General features: G+C 53.1%; 1 protein-coding gene across 1 annotated transcript; it reads left to right on the top strand.

Moving 5' to 3' along the window:
- Positions 1-1,791: 1,791 nt before the first annotated feature.
- Positions 1,792-14,336, top strand: ADRB1 (adrenoceptor beta 1). Its single transcript, XM_082765307.1, has 2 exons — positions 1,792-3,172; positions 11,411-14,336. Exons 1-2 carry the CDS (start codon positions 1,871-1,873, stop codon positions 11,465-11,467), a joined length of 1,359 nt encoding a protein of 452 aa, XP_082621433.1. The 5' UTR covers positions 1,792-1,870; the 3' UTR covers positions 11,468-14,336.
- The last annotated feature ends 11,695 nt before the right edge of the window (positions 14,337-26,031 follow it).

Raw genomic sequence — 26,031 nt, 5'->3', positions numbered from 1 at the left:
AGGGCCAGGGGGATGTTCTGTACAGAAATTGTAAAATTGCTTATTTTTTCCTTTGGAGATGCTTTGTTGCTTTGTTTCCCAAAGACATTTTGGCTCCGGCTCCGAGCTGGCATTCCAGATTGACGCTTGTTGAACCGACAAAGATACTGGGAAGCAACGCAAGATCAGGCTTCTTCTGGCTTATTGCATGCTTGTTTGTAATTTCCTTGGAGCTTATCTTCCCTTACAGTGGGATGGGGATCTCCACCTGGAGCTCTGTTAGGGGAGTTTGACAGGCAAAGAGCAGGCATTTGGTTGGGTTGTGGTGTTTATTGGCTATATCAGGACACCACAGCAATAAAGGGTATGAACAGACAACAGACGGACGATGCTCTGGGATCAGCAAACAAAACAGCTACGTGGTACCCCTATCGCTGCCTTCCACGAAATGTGTCATCTGGGGAAAAGACTGTAGGATTTTATCAGCTTTCAATCTGGTCGATTCTGTGCTAAAACGGAATATCCATCAGTGGGCATCACTGTAACTTACAGCAGCTCTGGAAAATATTCCCATCCAGGATCCTGCTGCTGTTCATTCAGTGTAAGGTCTGCCTCTGCCCATTAGGGCACCGTGCCCTTCCCACCCAAGGGGGCCCACCCCTGTCCACCAGACGAGTCACGGCAACGCTTCGGGATTTCCACGTGGGTTCCCACGGGGCCGGCGGGGAGCCAAGCGTCAGGTCCCCGCTGCTGCGTGGCCGCTGGCCAGGGTTAAGCAAACAGCGGGCAGAGAAATAAATCCTCTGCTCCCAGGTCGCGACCTTGTGGAGCAGGCATGAGCCTGGGGGGGGGGAGATTTTAAGGGTCCAGCTGGAAGGGTGCAGGGGTCTTAAATAAATGGGGTGGGGGGGGAATAAATATGCATGGAGGAGGAAATAAATATAAAGGAGGGGAATAAGTGTGTATATGTGGGGAATAAATATGGATATGGGGGGAATAAATACATATATAGGGGAATTAAAATATATAGGGTGAATATGTAAGTAATTGGAGGAATAGATATATATGGGGATAGATATATAACAGGGGAATAAATATATAAATGGGGGGATAAATATGTATAGGAGGAATAGGTATATATATGGGGAATGTATATATGGGGGAATAAATAAATATGGGGGAATAACATGTAAGAATAAACATATATATGGGGGAACATATATATGGGGGAATAAATATATGAATATGGGGGGATAAATGTATATATGGGGGAATATATATAAAGGGAATAAATATATGTAGGGGAATTGATTTATATATGGGGGAATTGATTTATATATGGGGGAATTAATATCTATATGGGGGAATTAATATCTATATGGGGAATATCTATACAGGGGGAAGAAATATCTGTATGGGGGAATAAATATCTACATGGGGGAAGAAATATCTACATGGGGGAATAAGTATCTATATGGGGGAATAAATATGCAAATGGAGGGAATAAATATCCATATGGGGGGCATGAACACGGATATGGGGGGGTGGATCTGTAGACGGGGGAAGACCCCCGTGCCGACCAGGGGTCTCGGGAGCACAGATCTCTACTTGGGAGGAATTAACCTGTGCACGGGGCATTAAATAATAAATTTATTTATAAATAAATAATTCAATAAACAAGCCCCTGCAGCCCCCCCCGTGCACCGCTCAACGCTCCCGCTCCGCGCCCAGCCCCGCGCCCCAGGGGCAGCGCCCGCAGCGCCGCACTCAGGCCCCGCCCCTCCCTCCTCCGATTGGCGGCCGTCCCCCGGGGGGGCGTGTCCCTCCCGCCCCCCTTCCCTCTGCCATTGGCGGCGGCGCGGCGAGGGGCGGGGCGCGGCGGCGCGGGGCCATGCGGTGGCCGGGGCGGCGGCGGCGGGGGCGCGTTCCTGCGGGGCGCGCGGCCATGGGCGAGGGGTGGCTGTCGGCGGAGTGCGGCCCGCAGGGGAACCGCTCGGCGGGGCGGCAGGAGGCCGGCGGCGGGGCCGTGTCGCAGCAGTGGGCGGTGGGGATGAGCCTGCTGATGGCGCTGCTGGTGCTGCTGACGGTGGCGGGCAACGTGCTGGTGATGGCGGCCATCGGGCGCACGCAGCGGCTGCAGACGCTGACCAACCTGTTCGTCACCTCGCTGGCCTGCGCCGACCTGGTGATGGGGCTGCTGGTGGTGCCCTTCGGGGCCACGCTGGTGGTGCGGGGCTCGTGGCTCTGGGGGTCGTTCCTCTGCGAGTGCTGGACCTCGCTGGACGTGCTGTGCGTGACGGCCAGCATCGAGACGCTGTGCGTCATCGCCATCGACCGCTACCTGGCCGTCACCTCGCCGTTCCGCTACCAGAGCCTGATGACCAGGGCGAGGGCCAAGGGCATCATCTGCACCGTCTGGGCCATCTCCGCCTTGGTGTCCTTCCTGCCCATCATGATGCACTGGTGGCGGGACGAGGACCCGCGGGCGCTGGAGTGCTACCAGGACCCCGGCTGCTGCGACTTCGTCACCAACAGGGCGTACGCCATCGCCTCGTCCGTCGTCTCCTTCTACATCCCCCTCCTCGTCATGATCTTCGTCTACCTGCGGGTGTACAGGGAGGCCAAGGAGCAGATCCGCAAGATCGACCGCTGCGAGGGGCGCTTCTATGGCGGCCAGGAGCAGCCGCCGGCCTCCCCGCTCGCCCACCACCAGCCCGTCCTGGGCAACGGGCGGGCCAGCAAGCGGAAGACCTCCCGCATCATGGCCATGAAGGAGCAGAAAGCCCTGAAGACGCTGGGCATCATCATGGGAGTGTTCACCCTCTGCTGGCTCCCCTTCTTCCTGGTGAACATCGTCAACGCCTTCGACAGGGACCTGGTGCCGGACTGGCTCTTCGTCTTCTTCAACTGGCTGGGCTACGCCAACTCCGCGTTCAACCCCATCATCTACTGCCGCAGCCCGGACTTTCGCAAGGCCTTCAAGAGGCTGCTCTGCTGCCCCCGCAAAGCGGACCGGCGGCTGCACGCCAGTGGCGGCCAGCTGGCCCCGCTCCCGGGGGGCTTCATCAGCACCCTCGGGTCCCCCGAGCACAGCCAGGGGGGCACCTGGACCGACTGCAACGGGGGCACGCGGGGCGGCAGCGAGTCCAGCCTGGAGGAGAGAAATAGCAAAACGTCCCGCTCGGAGTCCAAGGTATAGGGAGGGGGAGGCGGGCAGGGGGCGCGGGGCTCGCCGTGGCCAGGGGAAGAGCGGGGCAGGAGCCCGGTGGGGACGCTGACGGTGGGGACGCTGATGGGGACGCTGACGCCAGCCCAAGCTGCGCTTTGCCTTGGCGGGGAGAGAGAGAGCCCGTGTTTACTTACGACTAAAAAGCAGGTGAATTGCGTACGACATACCTCATCTGGAGCTAAAAGCAAGCAGGAAGCTCGCTGGCTGGAGGACAGAAAATAAAAACAGCCAGTCCCAAAGATAACCAGATTATATTTAGTGCTGAAAGAGACTTAGATGCGGCCGGGCTGGAGAAACCCTCTCCCGAGCCCGTCCCGTGGGCGAGCCTCCCCGCACGGCGCCGGCAGCCGGAGCCCGGGCAGGAGCAGCGGGAGCTTGGTGATGCAGCCAGGCAGGAGCAGGTCCCCGCTGTGCCAGGGGCCAGCAGGTGCCCCCCAGTTTTATTTCCGAGCCCTTTGGGACCGGTCCCACGCAGAAGTGGCCGAGGTCTGCCCGTGGGGCCGCACCGACCTGCCGGCCAGCCCCGCTCGCCGCGGGGAGGCTGCGCTCCCCTCCTCTGCTAGCTGGGATGGTGACAGAGTTAAGAACGGGGAGCACAGGTCTCTTTCTTTGGAAAGGGAAAAAAAATATTAAAATAACCCCAAACTCTTCTGCTTTTTTATTTCCACCCCCCCACACACACCCTCTGCATCAGCAACCAGTGAGTTGTTGTGCTTATCTCTGTGGCCAGACAATAGCAGTCAGGCTGGGAAACTTCTACCTCAAACTGTGCATATTGTACAGGGGAATAAACGGGCCGTGTTTATATTAAACAGCGTATTTATCTACCACTAGTAGTATTTTATGGAAAAGGGGGCCGGGGTGGGGGGGAGGTTAATGAGCCTTCTGCAGCTTGTTCGTTGTAATTACAGATGGACAGGGGGAAAAAAAAAAATCCTGGCAGCAACAAAAAATTACTGCACAATTTTGGAAAATGGCAACCAAGCTGTTTTTTGCACAGTATTAAGAATTGTAAAGTTTTTTGAAGATGTTCCTTGCACACACATACACACATGCAAATTGAAAATGAAACGGAGGTTTAAATAACACCAAACCTGAAACTGATTTCTGTTTTGGTCTGATCTGTTATAGTTTTATCGAGAGAGTGACTTTTTATATTATTTTATGAAGGTACTGTACATAGATCCGTATTATAAATTAAGATATCTTAAGGGACTTTTATTATTTTTATTTCCAAGTGCCCACGTGAACCTGCTGTTATTTTAGCACTTGTGTGACATTTCCATTTTCCTCTGTGTGTGTGTTTTATAACCTATTTATACTCTGGTGCAATTTACTACTGTGTAAGTAATTGGTGTATGTGCAATAAATACCATTGCAGCACAAGCAAGCGTGTCTGTATAGGTTTTGAAACAATACCTGCCTATAATGGGAAGACCAGCATTTGTTTTTCTTCAAAGATGGCTCGGGTTACCAATACAACTCTATCTAATGGCTTTTCCTGACACAGGATTGTAAAAAAGCGTGTTTGAAACCCAATAAGGTTGCATTCCTGTTGCGCCGAGGTCTGCCCACTTCCCTTAAAATTAATGGCTAAGTGACAAGGTGTTTCCAGGCTGATAATGCACGCGCTCCTTCTCCCCAGCCGCGCCGTTCGGGGTCGTGCTCACCTTTTTGTTGGGGTATGAGCTGGGATTTGGGGGACCAGAATAGTTAAGACTACAGCGAATTCTTGCTTTGAAAGTTAAACGGGGCCTTGAGTGGGAAGGGGTCTCGTGGTGCTCGCGCTGGGACCGCTGGTGTAGGGCTGAGCTTTGGGGTCCCTGGTGCAGAAGGTTGCCTTCCCCTACTGCTCTGTGCAGGCACGCCGTGCCTTCGTGGGTCCGTAACGTTTTCATTACTGCAATGAATACTCGGCAGCTCGAGCAATCAAAAGGCAGTGTAAAACACCTCCCGATGTCAGCGCAGAATGAAAGTGAGCCATTTTTAGCTTTATTAGACTCAGAAGCACAGTTAAATCACAAGTCAGCTCCCAGGAAGAGTGCTTCCCAAGGTGAGATCTGTAGGGCAGAGAGAGAGGCTGATTTGGTAACTGCGTGTGTTTTTTTTTTTTAAATCAAGTGATTTGTCTTTAGTAACTTCTAATAATGTATTTTAAGGAAAAAAAAAAAAGATAAGTTGTGCTCTTATGCAAGGAAAAAATAAAGGAACTGGGGAGGTGAATAATCCTTTCGAGTTGAATTAGCAGGGCTTTGGCTGCGAGCTGCAGGCAGGCAGGAGTTTCTCCCGTGTCAGGTGGGCTTCTCAAAATGCCACCGGGCTGGCAGGTTGGGTGCTCGGTTTGCTCTGCCACCGCAGGGTTTGTTGGTTTTGGACCCCACGGACCTGCTTTTTGTCTGTGATTCCAGCAAAGTCACCGGGACTCCACGTGCAGGGACCGTGGCACCTGATGCTGGTGACAGCAGGGAGGCGGCGGCTGCCTGCATCGGGGACAGGACGGGACGGGACACGACAGCAGCGTGCCCAGCACCAGCAGCAGCCCCGGCCCTTCCTCCCCGTGCACGTTGCTGGGTAGGGCAGGGCAGGATCTGGCCCCAGCAGGCAGCCCTCCTGTCCTTAGGCTTTAGCAGGTGATGAGAGTTTTGGCTCAACCGGGACTTCAGGTGGGAAATTTAGGGCCGGGATTTGCTCTGCTCATCCTGCCGAAGAGCTGCATGGGGTCACGCTTCCCCTGGCTGAGCACCACGGATTTACAGGTGTTGAAGGCAGGATGCGTGCTGCCCGTTGACCCCAGCAGGGCCCACTCGGTGACCTGGGAGCGCCTGGAGCCCACACATGGAAGCCGCAGCAGGCAGTGAAGCATGGGCAGCTGCTGGAAAGCCAGCGGTGTGGATCCCCCTTGGGACAGGCTGTCCTCCGCTGCCAGGCAAGAGGCAAACCTGCAGAGTGCTACGGGGCAGCCGACATGCTCTGGAGGCTTGCAGTGAACATACGTACGTCTGAGGAAACAGCCAGAGCCTGTCGGGACCAAAAATCATTCGAGCAGGGTGCCTGAGACGTGCGTGTGTCAGCGGCCGGATCCTCAAAGGCGCCGGTCGCTCTCTTGGCAGCGTTTGCGCAGCACGGCTGAGAAGCAGGCTGCAGCCCTCCGGGTGCCTAAATGGAAATAGCAGGTGGGACGCCCGCCTTCATTTCGTGGTGTCTTCGGGGGAGCCGAGGAAGAGGGGAGATGGATGTTCCCGAGGTCTGGATGCACCGACGGGCACCCGGCACAACAGCGTTCGGGCTGCAGGAGCGCCTCTCGAAAATTCACTGCTCTTAAAGCCTGGGACCCTGGCTGGTAGCTGCCTGCAGGCTCGCACCGAGCTGTAACTGATGAACCAATGAAACTAAGCGTGAAAAATGCGGCTTAAAATTAGGATCTTCGCGGTGCCCACAGCTCACACAGGATTTGACAGCATCAGCCATCGGTTGGTGATACAGCACGCTCTGCTGCTTCTGCAGGCAGCTGCTCTCCCTTCGGGGCACCCCTCTGTTTCCAAGTATCGGGACTACTTCTTCATCAGCTTTTTCTTTCTTGTTTTTTTTTTTTTAAATTTTTTTTTTGCTAAACCCTGTCTGAAGTTCACGTTTTATTAATAACTCTTAAGTGGCTATTTATTTTGCAAACCTTCCCCGTGCTGCACGCTTTCCTCATTTATTGTAATTTCCTGCCCAGCGGAGTGCACTCACTTCCTTTATGTAACGTATCAATTGCAGGGCTGGAAATCGCGCAGCTAGGAACTAAAGGAGCGCTTTCTTGAGGCCAAATGCGGTCAGGCATCATTGCCACTGGCAGCAGAACTTGACCTGATAATCTAATCTTTTCTGAGAGAGTATTTCCAGCAAAGTATTGTTACCAGCAGCAAATGACCTCTGGTAATGAAGCCGGAGCAATTAGTCCTACCCGAGGATGTCAAGAAAATGCGAACTGCTGAACAACAGTTACCACTGGATAGCTGGAATAATAAGTGTTTTGTTTGCTGGTGTGCGTTAGGTGATGTGTTGGGAAATAATTATCCTTTGACTAGCAGCCAGCTTTGTGCTAATCAGAAAGAAGCCGTGTTCTGTTTGAAGGATTATGCCTAAAAATAGTTCTGCTACAGCCACATCAATGGGTGAAATGAAGCAAATGCGCAGAGACATACACACCTTCTGCATATTTCACTCGGAGTCCTCAAAACTCTTTGTTCAGTGGGAACTTTCTGTTTGATCGTGGCAGAGGCACTAATGCGACCTCCCGGGATCGCGCTCAGCGTGCGCTCCCCGAGGAGCATTACCCCATGCACCACTGACTCGCTTTCAGGGCCTGCCAAATTCCGAAACGCCCAAGGAGGAAGCGAGGAGTCCTCCTCTGCGTGTAAACAATCGGGCAGAGTGTAAGATCAACACCGTTTGCAATAACGGCCTCACCGAAGAAATCGATCTGCTTTTTGTTTGCGGGGCTGCTGTGCCCCTTTATTTGCCTGCCCGCCCGAGAGGAGCCGCCGTGGTTCCCCCTCCGGCCAGGGGCTGTTGGACGGGGCTGGAAAAAGTGACTGGGATGAAGAAATGGTGAGAAAGGCGATGCTGGCATCAAATCTGGAGCGGTCATTTGCAAACAGTAAATACAGAGACAGCAACACTGCAATATAGTTTTGTGGGGAAGGCTGGCTGCTCTGGGTAGGGTGCACCAGGTGGGCGCACCGCAGAAACGCGGGGTAAGGAGTGGAGGAGCAAAGACTCTTTCCCTACACGCCTGTGCCACCGAGGGACTGGCAGCTGAAACATGCCCCAGACATTCCTGAAAGTTTTTGACTCTTTTTGGGCAGCAGCAGGAAACCAGACCGAACCTGAGCAGCTTCTCGGCAGCCGTGCAGCTCCCTGGCAGCCCGCGGCACTGGGGGGACCTGCTCCTGGGGACCACGTCTCCTCCCCAGGAGGCTCCAGCTTTGCCTCCAGCTTTACAGGACCTGGAGACCTCACACAGCCCGGGCTGGCATCTGGAGCCACAGCCTTGGTCCCACAGAGGGACAGCCCCATGGCACCGTGATGGTGGCACCTCGGCGGGTTGGGCTTGCCGAAAAGCAGAGCGTTGGTGCTCGTTACGTAAAGCACCCACGGCTCCGCCGGCACTCCGAGGCACTCTCCCTGCCATCTCCTCATCCCACAGCTCGCTGCAGGCCCCTTCACGTTGCCGTGTGTCTGCCCTGCCCCAGTGCCCTGCAGCAGCCGCCTGGAGCCCTGCCCAGGCAGGAGCCCAGGGCCCAGCCCTGGTGTGGCCGTGCCCGGCCCTGGCCGTGGGATGCTCGGCGCTCCGGGGCCCGGCTGCCCCACGGGAAATGTCCCAGCCTCGAGGTTCAACCCAAGGGAGAATCCCTACAGGCTTCTGACATCGCCGCAGGGAGCGGCGTGTTGTGGGCATAGTGGTGTGCCTCTCCTCCCCAAGCCCGTGTAAGATCCAAATCCCGTCACCCTTAATGAGATTAAATTGGGATTTCCTCCCGGCTCGGTGCTCCTGCCATCAGCCGCTCTTCTGCGCCTCCAGGCAGCGATGTACCTCTGCGTGCCCAGCCCTGTGTCTCTCTCAGAGCCCTGCTGTTTAGTCTCCTTACCAAAATTAGTTTGATGATTAGTCCTAAGCTCGTCGGCACGATGCTTTGAGAGGTAGATGTATGTGAATTCAGCAGAGAGGCGGGCAGAGCCGCTAAGGGGCTCAAAATCTCAGCAGCTGCTGGGTGAATAAATCCTACAGCTAGAAACAAGCCAAATGTTGAGGGCAGGGAGAGTGCTGGAGACCCCTCGGGGCTGTCAGTCGTGCTTCCTCCAGCCGGGACCAGAGAAAACAAACAATTTGCAATGTGGTCAGATTTCTTTAAAGCGCTTTGTGGTCAAAACTTCTCGAGTGCTTCTCGAGCAGAAGGGATTCCCGCTCCTTCCCGGCTCTCCTCGCCGCTGCGGCCGGTGGGGAGGCGAAGCCGTGGTGGGAGGTGGGACCTCGGAGGTGTTCCTGCCGGGGTGGGAGGGCGAGCGCGGTGACACGAAGGTGTGTGCCAGCCTACGTCCCCGCGCGGCGTCACCGAACCAGGCATTGTGCTCGCGAGGGAGGGGCGCTTCCTCTTGGACGGCAGCAGGTAAATTGGGAGACGTCCCACAAAGCTCCCATTGTTTAGCCGCCCGGCCGCTGTCCGAGCCCGGCTTTCAAGGAGGGATGTGTTGTTTGTCTGCTCTTCCCCTAATGACTCGCTTGGGAGCCTTCAAATGAGGTCTCCGTCAGCTCGCTTACGCCACTGAGGGCAGTGCCCTCGCCGAGCAGAGCGGTGGGGAGCCCTCATCACAGCCCGGACCGAGCTCCACGGGCACCACTGCAGGCTCCTGTCCCCGGTCTGGGGCAGCCAAAAACCCCGTTGATCCCATCTGCTTGCAAATCAGTCCTACCTGGCTTCAGGAAGGTGGCTGCAGAAGTGGAGCTCAGGTGGCCCCCACTGAGGGTCCCTCCACGGCCACCCTGCTGGCACCTCGCCCTTGTCCATGGCCACCCCAGCCGGGGTGATGGCAGCACTGCCTAGCCCACAGGAGGTAGGATAAAAAAGTGCATCAAAATGCTCCCAGCACCGGCAGGAATCAATAGGATTGCACAAAATATTCAGGTTTTTGGAGCTTTGATGTAATAACATTGGGTGCGAGGCAGCTGCAGTAACTGCTGGTCACACCAGCTACTATGACAGTGCTTCAAACCCCCTCCAGAGCGTCTAGGGAGAGCTTTTGTTCCTCTTTCGCTGCCTGCTGGTTGCCAGTGAGCTGGGAGGAGGGTGAGCACATGTCTGCGGTTTTCAGCACCGGCCCGTCCAAGGGGAGCTGGTGCCCGGCGCCCGTGGCAAGTCCCTGCCTGGCCGGGCCCTGCTGCCTCTGCAGCAGCCGGGACAACGGGCTCGTCTGGGGGCGAAGCAGCCTTTCCGGGAAAGATTTATTTCAGCTGGGCCACGTGGGTTGCATGAGCACGGGCGATGGCACGAAGGAAATGGGAAGGTGCGGAGTGACGGGGCTGAGATCATCTGTTTTGGTGGCGGCCCAGATTTCCATCTGCTGGGTGGGATCACAGGCCGCGTCTCTGGTGCTGCTGCAGGAGCCGGGATGCAGAGCAGCACCCACGGCCTCTTCTTCTGCCTGCCCGGGGTGCAGGTGCAGTTACACGGCACAGAAGAGCTCATCAGGTGCTGGCAGAGCCCTGGAGCAGGGGAGTTGGAGGAGAACCTGGTGGCAGCACCACGCCGTCCCCAGCTGCAAGGGGGTGGCACGGCACCAAGCCACGGGCAGTGGGTACGTAACTCCCCGTTATCCTGTGCACGCTGCTCATGCAGGAGCAAGGAACGCAACGATAAAAAGGCCGGGGTAATTGCAGCGCTGGATGGTTTCCATTAATACATTTCACGTTATATAACGCTGCCATCACGCCCCAACATCTCAGGTGCCTTTCAGGAACGCTCGTACATCACCGTAATTGAGCGAGGAGCACGGCGGAGCAGGCTGGGCGTCGGTCAGATGCTTTTTCGCTACACCAAATGTGCTTGTGCTCCTGCACGGCTTGGATCTCTTTGATTTTGCGTGATGAGGCACCCCGTAAATGCACCGGTTGGTGTTGTCAAATGCATGCCTTTAACACGGGGAGCAGATAACGCGCTCGGTGGCCCCCGCGGGGTCTGTCCCAGCGCCTGTCTCCAGATAAAGCCCCTGGAAGGAGAACAGTGGCGCTGCGAATTCCCTGTGACCTCCACTCTTTGGTGCTGCGCCTCCAAAGAGAAAAATTATCATTGTCGGCATGGCTCAACCTCCCTTTGAAACGCGGTTATTTTTTACTCAGACGTTCCAAGTATTTTGTGTGTGATATCAGTGAGAAACTTGAAACCCCCTTTGAGGAGCAAAAGATTTCCTGCAGCCCTGCTATTAAAGAAAATGGATAGATCAAGTAGGAAAGTTCAATGACTTAACTTAGCATTAAATAAGAAAGAGAATAATGAATGGGATTTGGCGTGCCTGTTTTCCCTCTGCAGGGAGCAGCCAGGGTAATGGATTTGCATTGCCTTCTGCTGCTGTTCATCCGTTTAGGTGAGTCCAAAACACTGCTGCAGGTTTGGGTTTTAATTTTTTGCTCTTGTTTCTCTGCTCGCTTGGTGCAACTTCCAGTGTACGGAGCCTCACAGCAGATGGGTTTGCCACCATCAGCAGCATCCTGACCGGTGAGGAAGACACCCCTGCCTCCAGAGACGACTCGTGGCCTGCTGCATGGCCATGGCCAACTGTATTTGACACTCGGGGGCTGCAAGTGGGCAATTCCTCGCTTAGGGTGGACGCTAGTTTCCTTGTATTATGAGCTCAGCCTTTGACGTCCTTCAGGAGAGACATGATTTCCCTGCTGGGTTCACCAAAAAGCAGTTGGGTGTGCAGCCCACCCCGCTTTGTTTCTGGGCCTTGCCGAGCGCGCCGTAGTGATTTTATTGGGGAAGGAAGGGAGGTGGTGGAGGAGGAAACTATCACAAAGCCATAGAACATAAACAGCTTTCTCCTGTGAGCTCCAAACACTGCTCGGCAAGGCAGAGGTTAACGCCAGGGGGAGAACGGGGGACTTATTAGGGCACAGACGTAAATAGCAGCCCGGGAAGGGATGCAGGGCTGAACCCAGACGGGGCAGGCGCCCTGAGCTTGATGAAAGCCCTCTGCTCTGCTGCCCTCTGGGTCCAGACCTGGGTCCTCCCTGCAGCATCCCAAAGCAGGGGGTACCCCACAGGAACCCCACATAACCAGCCAGCTGTTCAAAGGCAAGCCCAAAACGTGCTCAGGTCACCCAAAGGCTTTCTAGGGGGCCACGAACCTCTGCAGCTCCCACCTGCCCCTTCCTGCCCCAAACCTTCCCCAGGTCCAGCAGCGCCTGCCCGAGCCGGGAGCTGCTCCCTGCCCGCTCGGATGGTCAGAGCAGGATTTCCTTTTTCCTACCAGCCTCGGTGCCGCGGGCTTTCAGGTTTGTTTTTCGTTCGAATGGGAAACGCATAATGAGAAACTGTTTAAACAACTCATGGTACAAGGAAACTCGCTGGGGTAGAGCACTGCGTTGGAGCTCGTTCCCAAGGAAATGATGCACTTTCCAAAGGCGCTCCTCTCGAGCCCTGCAGTTCAAGTTGCAGGATACCCACAGATCCCCTCCAGTGCTGCCCGCAGCCCTCATCCAGGTCTGGGCACGGCACACGAGGGGGGCAGGACTGTGCCAGCACCACCAGCAGGTGACAAAGCCTCGTGCTGGACCCATCCGGAGTCAGGGCAGATCTCTGCACGCAGCGGGATGCTCGGCGAGGTGTAGGCTGGGCTGGTGATCAGGCGCCGGGCAGCGTTACACAAGCCCCCTGCCAACGGATACGTTAAGATACACACAAATGTTAGCAAGGGCGTTTCCTCTGCTGTATTTTAAACCACCCACGTCCGCTGTGGGGACCACGCCGACGCCACGTGCCCGCCTGCCCCTGCCCCAGGCTGCAAGCAGGGCATGGTCGAGTGCCCGAGCCCTGGGGGGGTCTGGCTGTCAGCGCTGCCCCAACTCCCGGGTCTTCAGGTCGGTGGGTCTGGACATCCCGGTGCTGCTGAAGGAAAAGCCCAGGAAGCACTAAAGCCCTGGAGGAATTATCTCATGCTATTTCCAGCCCTGCTTTTTAGATACAAAGGGTTTCAGATCAGATGTGTTGTTTTGTTTCTGAAGCTTATCTGCGCGAATAGCTGACTGCTTATCCAAACAGAACAGAAACCTTCAAACCTTCCGAGGTCCATCCATCACCAACCTTATCTCCCCATGTCGCTGCGTGGCTCCCAGCTGCTGAGAGCCTCCCGCTCCCCAAAACTCCCCTCTCCCCACCATCTCTCCTCTCTGGGGGGCTTCACAGCATTACCCACAGTCTCCTCCTTAGCTCCTGTCACTCCAGCGACAACCTCTGCAGCCTCATCTGTGGTTCTCTACTGCTGCCCGTCACCTCTGTCCCCCATGCACGTCCCCTCGCAGCCTCACCACTGCTGGCAAAAAGTCTCGAATCACACCCCAAAATGTCTTGGGACCGCTTGGTAGCTGAGCTCAGTGCCTGAGCCCCTGTGAGTGCTTAGGGGCAGATGCCAGCGTGAGCAGTCCCGTGGGTTCCCGGCCATGTGAAACAGCTGCACAGACGGTGTCGGGCTGAATTTATACACTGCTTTGCTCCCCTGCTCAGGGGAGCCTTCACGGTGCGTTGTACTGGGGTCACGGAGCATTTTGTGCTTTCAAGTTGAGCTGGCACAAGAAACGCTCTGCAGTCCCACAGCCCTGGCAAAGCCCTGGCCAAGAACAACAGGGTGAAGACATCGGGAAGGGCTGCCCACCCGCAGCACCGGGAGCTAAACGGGGCTGGCACTGGGTGGAGAGCAGATTTAAGCAGGCTGCAGCCTCAAAGCCTGCACACAAGGACAGGGGGCAGAAGTCTCTGCTGCTTGGTGTCATTTGGGCTTGGTTCTGCAGGAGCTTTGGCATCAAGGTGAGGTGCCCTTTCCTGACAGACATTGGTTTCTGTGCCCCTTTTCACGTGATAATCTGTCCCAGTGGATTCTGCTCTCCTCTGTGTGGTTTTATTTTGCTTCTGTTTTGATGGCAAGGAGGGTAAAAGTAATGCCCATCTCGTATATAACAATAGCCAGACTATTGGTGACTCGATATTGACTGAATAGTAAGAGGATAAATGCATTTTTATACTGTGGTGTATGATAAGCTATTTATAAATATTACATCACTTCTGGGTCATTTTCAGGGTCTAAAATAAAGTCTTAATTTAAACTCAATTTTTCAGTGTTGACAGATATGATAAATACATTTTTGTTCCAATAAAACCTAATTTCAACAATGTTCTGCAAAATTCATTGTGAGCTAAGGATTATTCCTGTTTTGTTTTGTTTTTTTTATACTTTTTTTTGCTTTGCTTGTCTCCATCCCCCAGTGATTAGTTTAATGCTACATTTCAGTATAGAAAAAACCATCTGTGACTGCAGTGATCTGTTGGCCAAAGGCTGCTTAGGCAATGGGAGGATGCTCTTGAGAAGAGCTACAGAGAGGATTCCAAAAGAAAGCCAAAGGAGTGGGAACAGCGGGACAGATTCCACGTCTCGAAGGTGAGGTCAAACAGAAGACCTCATCTACAGGAGCATTGCATTTCTGTTGCCTGAGCTCCCCACCCAAGTTTTGAGTCTCTCCAAAATGTCTCTGGACCTTCTCTGGTTTCCCTGCTTTCCCACGTAAACAGCTGTGAGGAAGATCTCTTTTTTTTTGGAGTCAAACATATTCATTTCCAGTAAAATGTCATCTTTTTACATCAGCTTCTATTGGTTGCAGGTGTAATTGCAGCAAAACAGAGTTACCATGGAGGTTGCTCAGGCTGCTTTCATGGGGACACCTAGAGGACGGCATCCAGTGCGGCCAGCTACCATCAGCCTGTCAGTGGGAAGAGGTGCTGGAGGGCAACTTTCTCTTTTTTCTTGGTTATGGTTGGCTTCTGCCATCAAGACTGAGCAAACAGGATTATTACAACAGCGAGTGGGGAGGTGAGGTTACTGGAACTGCGTGTCCATGGCCCTGTGGGCGCTGCTCCAAAAGCTTGGCCGAGCTGTCTGCACCAAAAGGCTTCTCCAGCCAGCTCCTGCCCAGCACCCCGGTGCTGGACCCCAGCTGCAAAGCCCTGTCCTTGTGGAAAAAGGCCTCCCATGGCCCCTGCTCTCCTGTGGGGCTTTAGGAGTCGAACAGGGGCTGCTGGTGTATGGTGACCCTGAGTAGACCTCAATGCACTGCCAGGCTTGGCTGTGAATCCCCAGGGTGCTGCACTCAGCCACTCCCCCCACTCCTCCTCCACCTCTCCCAGCGACCAGCCTGCGCCCTGGTGACACTCCTCGCTATTCAAAGCCAAGACCCCTCGGTTCCTGTTTTGCCCTCTTGCGTCTACTGATAACCCCTGGCTCCCCTGCCATTCCCTTCTCCACCGGCGAAAGGGGAAGCACGAGGCTTGCAGCATCAGCCTTTCTGCGCTTCCCGTGTGCTCCCCTCACTGCTGTGCTTCAGGACTCAGTTGACACCTCACTTCAGAAATAGCAAAGCGACTGAGCCTGGCTTCATGGCTTTGAGGCAATCTTGGCCTGAAGCTGTTTGAAATAATGTGTTGCAAAATAAGCAAATGTGTCCAGAGCTGTAGGAATAGGAACAAGCCACACGCAGACCAGCCAGGCTGTTAAAGCCCCAGCTTGTAGCCATGCTGATAAGGCAGTTTCCGAGAAACTGCCCAGCCCTTCACTTCTAGAAACTCTCTCTTCCCAGGTCAATAACCTTGTATGGGCCGAGTCCTGCTGTCATCCTACGAGCAAACACGGTCAAGGCAGGGCTTTCCGTCAGAGATACCAGAGGAAAGGGAACCCGTGTTGCTACAAAAGGGTCCAGAAACTCGCTGGTGTAGAAACTGGCAATTCTGGTAGGTTAAGAAGTGCAAGATAAGGCGTGGTGTGGCTCCACTCCTTTTCATCCAGGTGCCTGCTCTGCCAGGGGATGGAGGAGGGTACTGAGCTCCTCCCTGCCCACATTTGGCTGCCACGCAGCTGGGCCTGGAGCCCTTTGCAAGGTCCTGCCAGGAGCCCCCGGTCATCCCTGAAGGTGGGGCTTGGCACTTCGACTCGCCCCGTTCTTTGGCTCCCAGGTTTTGTGGGGATTTTTAAAAATACCTCGTGCAGGTGTGCGAGTTGACACAACAAAGCATGCAGCGCTTTAGAGTCCATCCAGCTTGTATGTAAACACTCCTGGTCCCTTTTTAAAACTCTTAGCGGTTGTTTTATAAACACCAAATCCTTGCCTAATTTCCAAGCCACACACCATCGGCTTGGTGGCCCTGCGCTGCGTCCCAAGGGACGATCCCGGGTGTCTTCAGAGCCGTGCTGTGCGGGATGGCACCAGAGCCAGGCTGAGGCTACCACCTGCTGGAGCTTTCTGATGGACTTGCTGCTCCGAGGACTTCCACCTCCATGTGCTGACCACACCGGAGGCTGTCCGGGGAGCCACAGAGCAGGGCTGCGCTTCTGAGCAGAGCTAAATTGCCAGGGTTTTGCTGAACCAGGGCCCCTTACATTTCCCTGCTGGATCGTGCTTCTACCAAAAAAAGAAATGACTCTTCCAAGCGTCCTTAAGAAGTGGGGATAAAATTTGTTCATGGGTGGGCACCTGAGTTGGCATGGATCCCCCCTGGCATCCTGGACACCCCCACGGCCTGCTGCAGGCAGTGCTCCCAACAGGCTGGGCAGCCCCGTGGGGCCGCTGCTCGTGTGAGGGTGCAGGACATGGCCCATGTGCTTCAGACAACCCAGGGCCATGTTTGTCCCACTCAAGGAGCTCCTGCAGCCCACCCTGCCTCCTGCAGCCTCGAGATTAAGGGATTTGGCATCTGCTTCCAACGGGCAAACGCAGGGATCCTGCAGGGCTGAACCCAGCTGCTGCCGGCTTGCCCAGTGGAGGCTCACGGTGCTGTAGGCGTAATTTCCTGATTGTAATTTCCATTTTTTGATGGACCTGCTCTTCTGAGGTGCCCCAAGCCTCGGCAGGTCACACTAGCTCGCACCTGCGGCACATCAGCCCTGGCTGCCCCATGAGCCAGGTCCCAGGAAGGTCACTGGAAGGACTCCAGTGGCCTCAAATAGGAGTTGACTCACGCCCCAGGAGCTCAAAACAAAATGCCTCTGCATATTAAAAAAATATTATGGAAACTGTATCGTTCATGCACAAAAGCCACACTTCAAACTTTATCGTATAAAATACATAATGTTATAAATGGAAAGGAAAATTGCATAAGGCCTGGCGTGTGTTAAAATTGTTGGCCTGTGAGAACGTCCCTTCCCATAAACACAGCTGTGTCCTGGGGTCTGGCGCACATGCAGGCGCCTGAAGCTGGAAAACTTGGGGCCTGCCTGCACTCCTTCAAGGCAGTCATTTCCCCGTAGCAATAGTTCATCCCTGGGCTCATCCCTTGTCTTGTCGAGCATGACACAGAACAAGGGATGAGGCTGGAGCTGCAGTGATGTGCAGGTACGCTGTGGGACCTCCCCAGGGCTGTGGCAGTGCCAGGGTGCTGCAGAGATGGGGCCTCGGAGCACCCAACCCGTGGGCTCTTGGCTGGTTCAGCATGCACAGCAGATGCAATTCTTAGGGATAAAAATAAAAATAAAAAAATTAATCCAGGCATTAACCAGCAATTTGTCATACAGCTTCTAAAGCCAGCTTGTGATGCTGTCAAGCGTGCAGTGAAAAGTGATGGATAGCTTTTCCCTTTGGCTTTTCTGAGGTTCTTCAGCACTGGAAGCAGGTGAACACCACCGAGGCAGTTTGCTGCTCAGCATATGGGATAAACCACGATGAATGTTTCAGCTTCTCACTTCAAGTATCTCTCTGACCAGTGCTTCCCTCCCCAGCCAGGAGCCCTCACAGACTGGGGTGTAAGGAGCTGACTGGGGCCTCTGCAGAAGCATGGTCTGTCCCCTCACAGCCACCCCTCGGTGGGCTGGGCCTGAAGCACTCTCCATTTCTCTCTCCTCTGTGCCTCTCACCACCACCCCCACTGTGGCAGAGTGGTCCCACCACACTCCCCAGAAGCTGGGCCTGAACGCAAGCACATTTGAGGCCCAAGTGACAGAACCTTCCTGCACCACCTGCCTTCTACTGCAATCAAATTACCCCATTTTCCCTCACGCCACGTTCACCTCACTGACACAAACAAGGCTTGGGTGAGCCGATGGCACTGTGCAGGCTCCACACGCCCATGGAGCATGGCAGCAGTGAGGACTGGCAGCCCTCAGGCTCTGCTGCCCCACTATTATGGGTTGGCAGTGGAATGTGGCTCGCCAAACTGGGCTATACTGGTTTCCTGCTGGAGCGTGTTCTCCTAGATGACATCAGGAGACATCCAGCTGCAATGACTAAGCTCTTCTTATATTTCGAAAATGCAGCTAACAAATACTTCTTGAACATAAACAAGTGTTTTGTCTTCAGAAATGAGCAAACCATCAGCCTGGGAGTTTTTGTGTACGGGACACTGCTCCCCAAAGACCAGGCATCAGGCAGCAACTCAAGCATCTTGCCCGCCGCCCAGCTGGCCTCTCCTCCTTCCATGGATTTGGAGCGAGCTCTTGACTGCGGAGTAATGGTGTGTGAGTGCTCCCTTTCATTTTTCACTCTTCTTTTTTGGAAGGTGGAACATTTTACAGTTGACAGCACCACGCTAAACCCATATGAGGCAAGCAACTATTTTTAACCAGACAGAGACTATCTGAGAGTCTACTGCTGAATCATTTTAAACAAGGAAGAAATCATAGGATCCAAAAGTGGTGCTGGTAGGAGGGGGTGGGAATGCTTCTATCATACTCTTCTTCCAGCAACAGTTGAGCTACTTTGGTTACATGATGACGACTATCTCCAAGACACAGCACCTAGGGGGTCACCTTCAGTTGTGGCTGCCTTTTACACAACGCTTGTGCTTCGTGAGAGAGGTGGGTGATCAAGTTAGAGCAGCATGAGGGGCTGCCTGAGCTCACTAACCCCCCTTCGCATCCCATTACATGCCTAAAACACAAAGTGCAGCTATTCAGATCATAAGAGGTTTGTTCACAGCAACAGGTGGGGAGCTGCTCTGCAACTAGACCACCCTTTTCTAAGAAAAATAAATAGAATAAAGGGAATGAATGACTTCTACAGAGCATATGCTGCCCAGCTCACTGTTGGGGTCTGTGGGCCCTTGGAAAGAGGCCTGCAGCTCCATGGGGCTCAGGGAGGTGCTGTGGTGTGCCTCTGCCTTGGGGACAGCACAGCTTGGTGTCATGGCCTGACAAAACCACAGTCTGCCTTGACTGAAACTGATCCACCCAACGACAAGGGACAGCGTTATCAGTCCTCTGATTTCTGTGCTTTCCCAGGGGACGTTCCTGCTGCTGTTCACCTTCCTCAAAGGACAGAAGACAGGCAAGCTCCCGCAGGGTTTGCTCTGTCAGTTCTCCCCAGAACTGCCCTGTCCCTTTGCTGGAGGAAAGGCACCGTGCAGCAGTGCTGCCGAGTGGCACCCAGACTGCTCCCGCCTACAGGCCACACGTGGCTTGTCCTGTCCCCAGGTCTGTAGCCTTGAGTAATGGGGCCTGACACGTGTGTTTTTCCAGAGCACAATCTCTTCAGATCAAATTAATTCTGCGATTTCCATCTGCTTCCTCTTTGACACAAATGATGAAGACTTCCTGAAGCTAACGGCCAAAACTTGCTCAAAGCTGGGTCATTAAAATCAATCTTTTGTTCTTGGGCACTTTCTGCGGCCTGATTACTCTAGGTGTCAGCTCTCCCTTTTTATCCACAGACCTGTAGGGCCTGAAGTAGTGGGCAAAGGGGATGGGATGAGCAGGGCAGGCAGGGAGTGAAGAGGTTCATCTGTGGGGCTGAGCCTGCCTGGAGGCTCATGTGGAGATCTCCTTGCCAGGCTCCGTTGAGATGCCACCTGGGCCTCCCCCTGCACATGGGGTGAGGACACTTTTGTGGCTCCAGACCATGGCCCTGGGCCTGGGGTCACCACAAAGTGACCTCGGATGAGGCCATCTCCATGCTCTGCTGTCCCAGTGGGCGCCTCCCAGGCATCTCTGAGGAAGTGGCCACTGAGGGCTGTGGTTAAGCCACCAGACGAGCTGCCCTTCCCCATCTGAGGGGTGCTCTATAAAGAGATTTGCATTCAAGCCCTAGTCACGCTGCATCCTGTAGGACTTCTTTGCATTAAGAGGAACTGAGATTTTGTTGGGAACGTCTTGTATTGTGCATGCTTTTCCCCTCTCCCACTTATCAGGGGTTGCATCAGGCTGCTTGTATTGAAGTCCAGGGTACAGATAAAGCTGTGAAGCATGAGTAATAAAAGCTGCTCATCAATAGACACCCCAAAACCACATCCTACTAATAAAAGGAGTTGGGTGAATAAAATGCCTTTTATTCTCTGAATAAGAAATTTTCATTCCTCGCTTTTTAGCAAAATATAAGGTTGGGTCTAAGCCAGGATGTTCATATCTTGGTGTGGATCTACATTTGCATTTTCTCATGTCTAGTTCTATTACCTGACTGCATTGCAAGTGTAAGTAGAGCTGGCACCACTAAATTATCACAGCCTTTAGAAGGCATGGAGCAGATGTCTGGAGAACATAAACCGCATCTGTCTCCCAAATGCGCTGCAGCCACCAGCACTTACCTTACAGGCGGGACCTCCCCTTTTGGAGATCTCAAAGCCCTTGCAAGTGTTTCAAAAGGGAAGGATGCTATCAGCCCTTATGCAGCTTTTTGTCCAAGCAAGACGCAGCATCCTGGTGCTGAACTGCAGCTTTTTTGGCTTCCCTTGCTCACCAGATGGGTCTGCTCTGGTGGGAGTTTTAGGTGCGGTGGATTTTAAACAATGAGTTAAAAATTCACAAACCTGAGCATGCAGCCCTCATGCTTACTTCAGTATCGCCCCTTGGAGAAAGACTGGCTGGTGCTTTTGGTAAGGTCGAGGTCCATCGGGGTGCATTGCCATGACTTGTGTCTGCTCCTGTGTTAGCAGGTCCACAGACTCACCCCTTTTGCTTGCAGATTGCAGGTATCCCTGTTACACTAATGCTGCCGGTATTTTCCTTCTTGATTGTTCAGCATGCCATTGCCACTATTAGCAGCATTTGGGTTATGACATCGCATCATTTTAACCATGTTTTTCTTGGCTGCAGTTCTGATTTTCTTGGCACTGCAATCAGGGAATCTTTGCAGCCATGCACACTTGCTAGCTGCACACTCCGTTTCCCCTTTCGTGCACCTTGCGCTTGCCTCTGCAAATCCAAGCTTTGCAAAGCAGTTATTTTGCAATTCTTTCCTTGCTTGTTCACAAAGGCTAATGCAATTTCTCTTCCCCTTTAATTTTCGCACGTCACTACTTATCTTGGATTAAAGTTGTCCTCATACTCTGTACAAGAAATCTTTAAACTTTCCTTTTTGATAGTGGTGCCTCGCAGATCCAGGCGAGGATCGGGAACAATTTATGCTGGTTCTGCACAGGCAATGCCCATCCCTCCCAGCCCCCAAGTGCTTGTGATCTAACCTTCACACAGGACAACAGATGGATACAGACAGGCAAACAGGAGCACCAGGAAACGATGATGCAGCATTACCCAGCATGATAGATGTACGTGCCTGGCATATGAACTGCTTTCAGACCTTTGTCAGCAGCAGTGCAATGGGATTTCAGAAGAACTATAACTAGATAATTTTGAGGCGTTATTTCTCTTGTGTTTTTCTTCACTGCATCCACCAATTTAGTGTGCTGTTTTGCTTGTCCTGCGCTGGATATACACCTTTCTAACAGAGGAATTTGGGATTGCGTTTTTCCCTCAGCAATTCAGCAAAGCCTATTCCTTGCCCCTGGCAGTTCTGCCTCTGCCTTCCTACAGCATTACTACGGGCTCTTGCTGGGTCCTCCCATTTTTCATCCTCAATATTAGAACACTACTTGCCTTTTCTTGTAAGAGCTGACAGTCAAATCATCAGTACAGTGTTGGCTATTTTCTTATATTACAAATTATATTTCTTACCATCGCTTTTGGTAAAACAAAACCAAAACATCCCCTCCCCCCCATCCCCTCCCTCCTCACCCCCAGCAACAATCTTTTTCTCCTTTAAACCCATTAGAAATCCTATAAAGACCTTGATCGTGATATCTGTATCCTTTTTTTCTCCTTCCCTACCTACATATTTCCATTTGCATGTCCCAGCTCTGCAGGGGGCTGCATGTGTCCCCGTCCCCTCTTTCCCGTGCTGGGGGCCTTGTCCTTGTCCCGGCACCACGGGGATGGAGCTGGGCTGTGGGTGCCAAGATGGTGCCAGCCTTGCCTCTGCTTTCGAGGGACAGACAGCGAACGATGCCTTCAGGACCAGAAGGACACGGGGCAGGAGGGTGGCTGGAGGCGGTGTCATAGGATCTAGGATGAAACAGGAAAAAATCAGCCTGGCCATTTCTCTGAGAGAAAGCGCTGCTGGAAGCACTTCCCCACAAAAGTGATTGCTGAGCTGCATTGCCAAAAACAGTCAGTCCCTTCTGTTTCTTTTTCACATATCTCCACTTCGAAGTGGATGTTTGGGATGCCCGGGGTTCAGCAAGGAGAAGCTCACTCCGATGGTACTGCCGGCTGCACGCCAGGCCCAGGCAGGCGAGGCCCCTGGCTGCTGCTCTGGGCCTGCCTTCCTTATAACACAGCTCCTTTTCCCCTATCTCTTAGCTTTTCACCAGCTAGCCTCATCCCTGCCCCTTTTTCTCTCCCCGTGCTTCCCTGCTTATCTGGAGCAGTGCCCCTCGCCCAGAGCCAGGCAGGAAGCCGGGTCTGGCCCTGCCCGCACCACTTCTGCTCAGCTTCTGCCCTGCTGCTTTTCCAGAAACCAGAAGCAACGGGGCCTAATCCGAGCTCGCTGCCTGCCTTCTGAAACCTTTTAAGGGCACAAAACCACACTGAAATCGTGAATTGCTTTTTGGAAGTAGGATGGTTTCAGAAATGAAGGTTCTCTAAGGGCCTAGCCTCCCCGTGCCATGCCTGGGTCCTGCATTCACAAGCAGGAAGGCCCCACAGACAGAAGCCTCCGTCCCTGCTCCGTCCTGGCACCACAACATGGGGTTTTGCACTTCCCAAGGAGCAGATCTTCACGGCCTGGGCACGCAAAGCCAGTCTCTCCCCAGAGAAACCATCACCAAAGCCATGTAGCTGGAAGACCGGGGTTTTTCCAGCCTGTGGGGCTGGTGACTCAGAGCCGGTGGAAGTGCCTCGCTTCCTCGCTCGCCCGTCCAAGCCTGCCTTCCCTGCCAGAAACCTCCCTCGGCACTTGGTGCTGAACTCCCCGATTGGGGTGGGAGGGTTGTTTTGTGTTTTGCTTCCAGTGTTTGCTCCAGTACACAATTAAACGCGAGTCCCTCCATTTACTGCTCTCTGGAGGAACGGCGCTGGCTCACGTGCCCCAGTCTTTGGGGACAATTCTATTGTTTCAGCTACTGCCAAAGCCAAGGAAAAATAAATCACGCTCTCCTTCAGTGTGATGGGAGGGAACTCGCCTGCCAACGTGCCTCAGCAGGGCTTGCAGTTGCCCAAGCTTTTTATTTAGTGAGGGACACATCACAGCCGGTTTGGCATTACAAGGTGACCACCAGGTACTGGCTCTGTCGCTAACCCAAGCAAGGTCAAATCCGTTTGAAACAGTTGAATGGTCTTTCATTGTCAACAAGCAGCCTTGGAGGACTGCAAGGAAAGTCTAAGAGAGGGAAGTTGTTTGACGTAATTCAAGTAACAACAACAAAAAGTAATCTAGGAGCCTCGTGCTACGGGCTTACTGCCAAATCCATCACATCCCTATTCCAAGGGCTTCACCTACCTTAGGAGCAAGAGCAACTTGATGCAAGCGGTGGTTTGCCAGGTCCTGGTTCAGAGATGCACCTACGCTTCTGAAGTGCCAATGCAGAAGTTATTCACTGCCAGCATCCACCTGTCTTGATGCATTTGTTATTGGGATTGTGCGGCCCAAGCTACACGACTTCAGACCAGCGTAGTACAAGCCACTTACACCTTTAATGGGTTACAGCTCTAAGGTCAAACTCAAATGTTTTTGTCTCTGGCTTGCCAAAGTTTCCAGGGGGCCATTTGGAGAGCCACAAAACAGGTTTAGGCTGACCAGTACTAAGCTTGTCCTTCTCAGCCCCGTGACCTTACCATAACCACAAGCCGTAACCATACGCTGCTTTTACCTGCAGCACCTATGTAAGGGATTCTTACCTCCTTCCTCCCCCCTGTGCCACGCACTGACTGGAGTTAAATTCAGATTTAGTAAAAAAAATGCTTCCTTCAAGGCATTTTTAACTGGCTGCTTCTATAGTGCAGCCTCACAAACACTGCTGTCAGATTGCGTGGGCCGCTCCTTCCAGCAGTGAGGCAAGAACAGTCGGCAGCAAGGCACAAAGCCACTCTGAAACCACAGGCACATTTACCTCTGACTGACCAGAGCTTGAAAAACAGTGCCCTAAATTCACACCTTGCTTCAAGACATCTGTCTTCAAAGGCAGCACCTGTTCCTGAATGCCTGCAGGTTGGACACCCCAGGACAGCATTTAAGGACATGCCAGTGACCCCAAAAGGGAAGGCCATGCCTGCAAGGCTGTGCTCACCTACCTAATGTCAAACACACCAGCATCTTGTTAGAGAGCAGACTTCTCAGGGATTTTGTGTGCTGCTTTCCTACACTCTGGATTATTTTCTAAATAGAAACTCCGTTAAGTAGCCCATTGGCATTCAAGACCAGAATTAGTTGAGGCTTTTAGTCAGTGAGGTGCTCCACTTGGGGCATTACAGCAGCCCTGAGATCAGCTGCACACAGTGAAGAGCCCTGCAACACCTGAAGGCTGGAGATTTCCTGCATGTAGGGCATCCATCAGAGCAGAACAGTCATAAACATATCTAACAGCATATTTGTACAGGGTACGAGAACAACTTGTTCATCAGCACTCACTCTTCTACAAGAAGTTACTGTATGCATGCAAAACTCTTGCAAAATCTGGCACAGACCCATTGTGGTTTAATGTAAAATAGCCTAAAAACAACCGCAACAACAAACCCCAACCCTGTCTCTCTATTAAAAACCCTTAAAATAGGGCAGGGAGAGAAAAATAGCAGCGCGGATTTCCTCTTTCACAGTCGGCTAGAGCAGCAGACTGCTAGCTCTGGGGTGTGTATTTATTGCCCAATGGCTCCGGTACCAGACTGGCTTGCTGCAGGGCTGAGTGCTTAACAGTGCTGCGGGAACCTTTCCTCTGCTAGTTGTGCCCGTCCAAAACACAGATCTGCAAAACAGGGGTGAGAAGTTTGCCAAGTGGCTACTTGCAACTACCACCCAAACTACAATTTCTATTTGAGGAAGTTTTGCTTCAAGCTGATGTTTCCAAGTAGTGCCGCTGCTAAGTATTTAGGAGCACAAATAAATCCTGGCTTTTCGCTTCATCTGTCAGCAAAAGCTGCATCTGCTCCCAGTGGAAAAGGCTGGAAGAAAGACAGTGGACTGCAAACAACTCCAGCAAAGGGCAATGCAGATAACAGCAACCAGAAACCACACTGGGAACCCTCACCCTACTCCCAGAAAGCCAGGGCTAGTTTGCCATTAAAATTCCAACAGAAAATAGCACCCTCCCTTCTGTCACTTAGCATTCCCTGGGAGATACTAGGATAAACTCCTTAAGTTATCCTATTCTTGTCTTCTTCCCCTTTCTCAGTCTCCGTGCAACTAGTTTGAAAAGGCAGCACAGCCTCTGCAGATCTGATTCCTGGACTTTTACTAAAAGAGTAGCCACAACAGCCTGCAATCTGACAGCATCACTTAAAAAATTAAAAAAAAAAAAAAAAAAAGAGCTAGTATGCAGTCATACTGCTGTTATGCACCTGTATAGCTGAATAAATAAACCAGAGCAGCAGACAGATGTACAGCATGACCAAGGGAATGGGGCCTTTGCTATTGCGATTGTCAAATTCACATTGCACAAGGAAAAAGAGGACTCAAGCATTCGGGCCACTTACTGGAACTGCTAAGAGCTCACAGCAGCATTTAATTGCAGCACACCTATTGCCTGTCTTCAGGATGGAGCAGTCTCAGCCCAGTCTCCCAGAGATGAAGTACAGACATGCCCAGCTCTGCTTTTCCCTGGCTTTGCTGTTAG

The sequence above is a fragment of the Aythya marila genome (genome assembly GCF_965140915.1).
Source record: "Aythya marila genome assembly, chromosome: 7".
Taxonomy (NCBI): domain Eukaryota; kingdom Metazoa; phylum Chordata; class Aves; order Anseriformes; family Anatidae; genus Aythya; species Aythya marila.
This window is presented reverse-complemented; position numbering and strand designations above follow the sequence as displayed.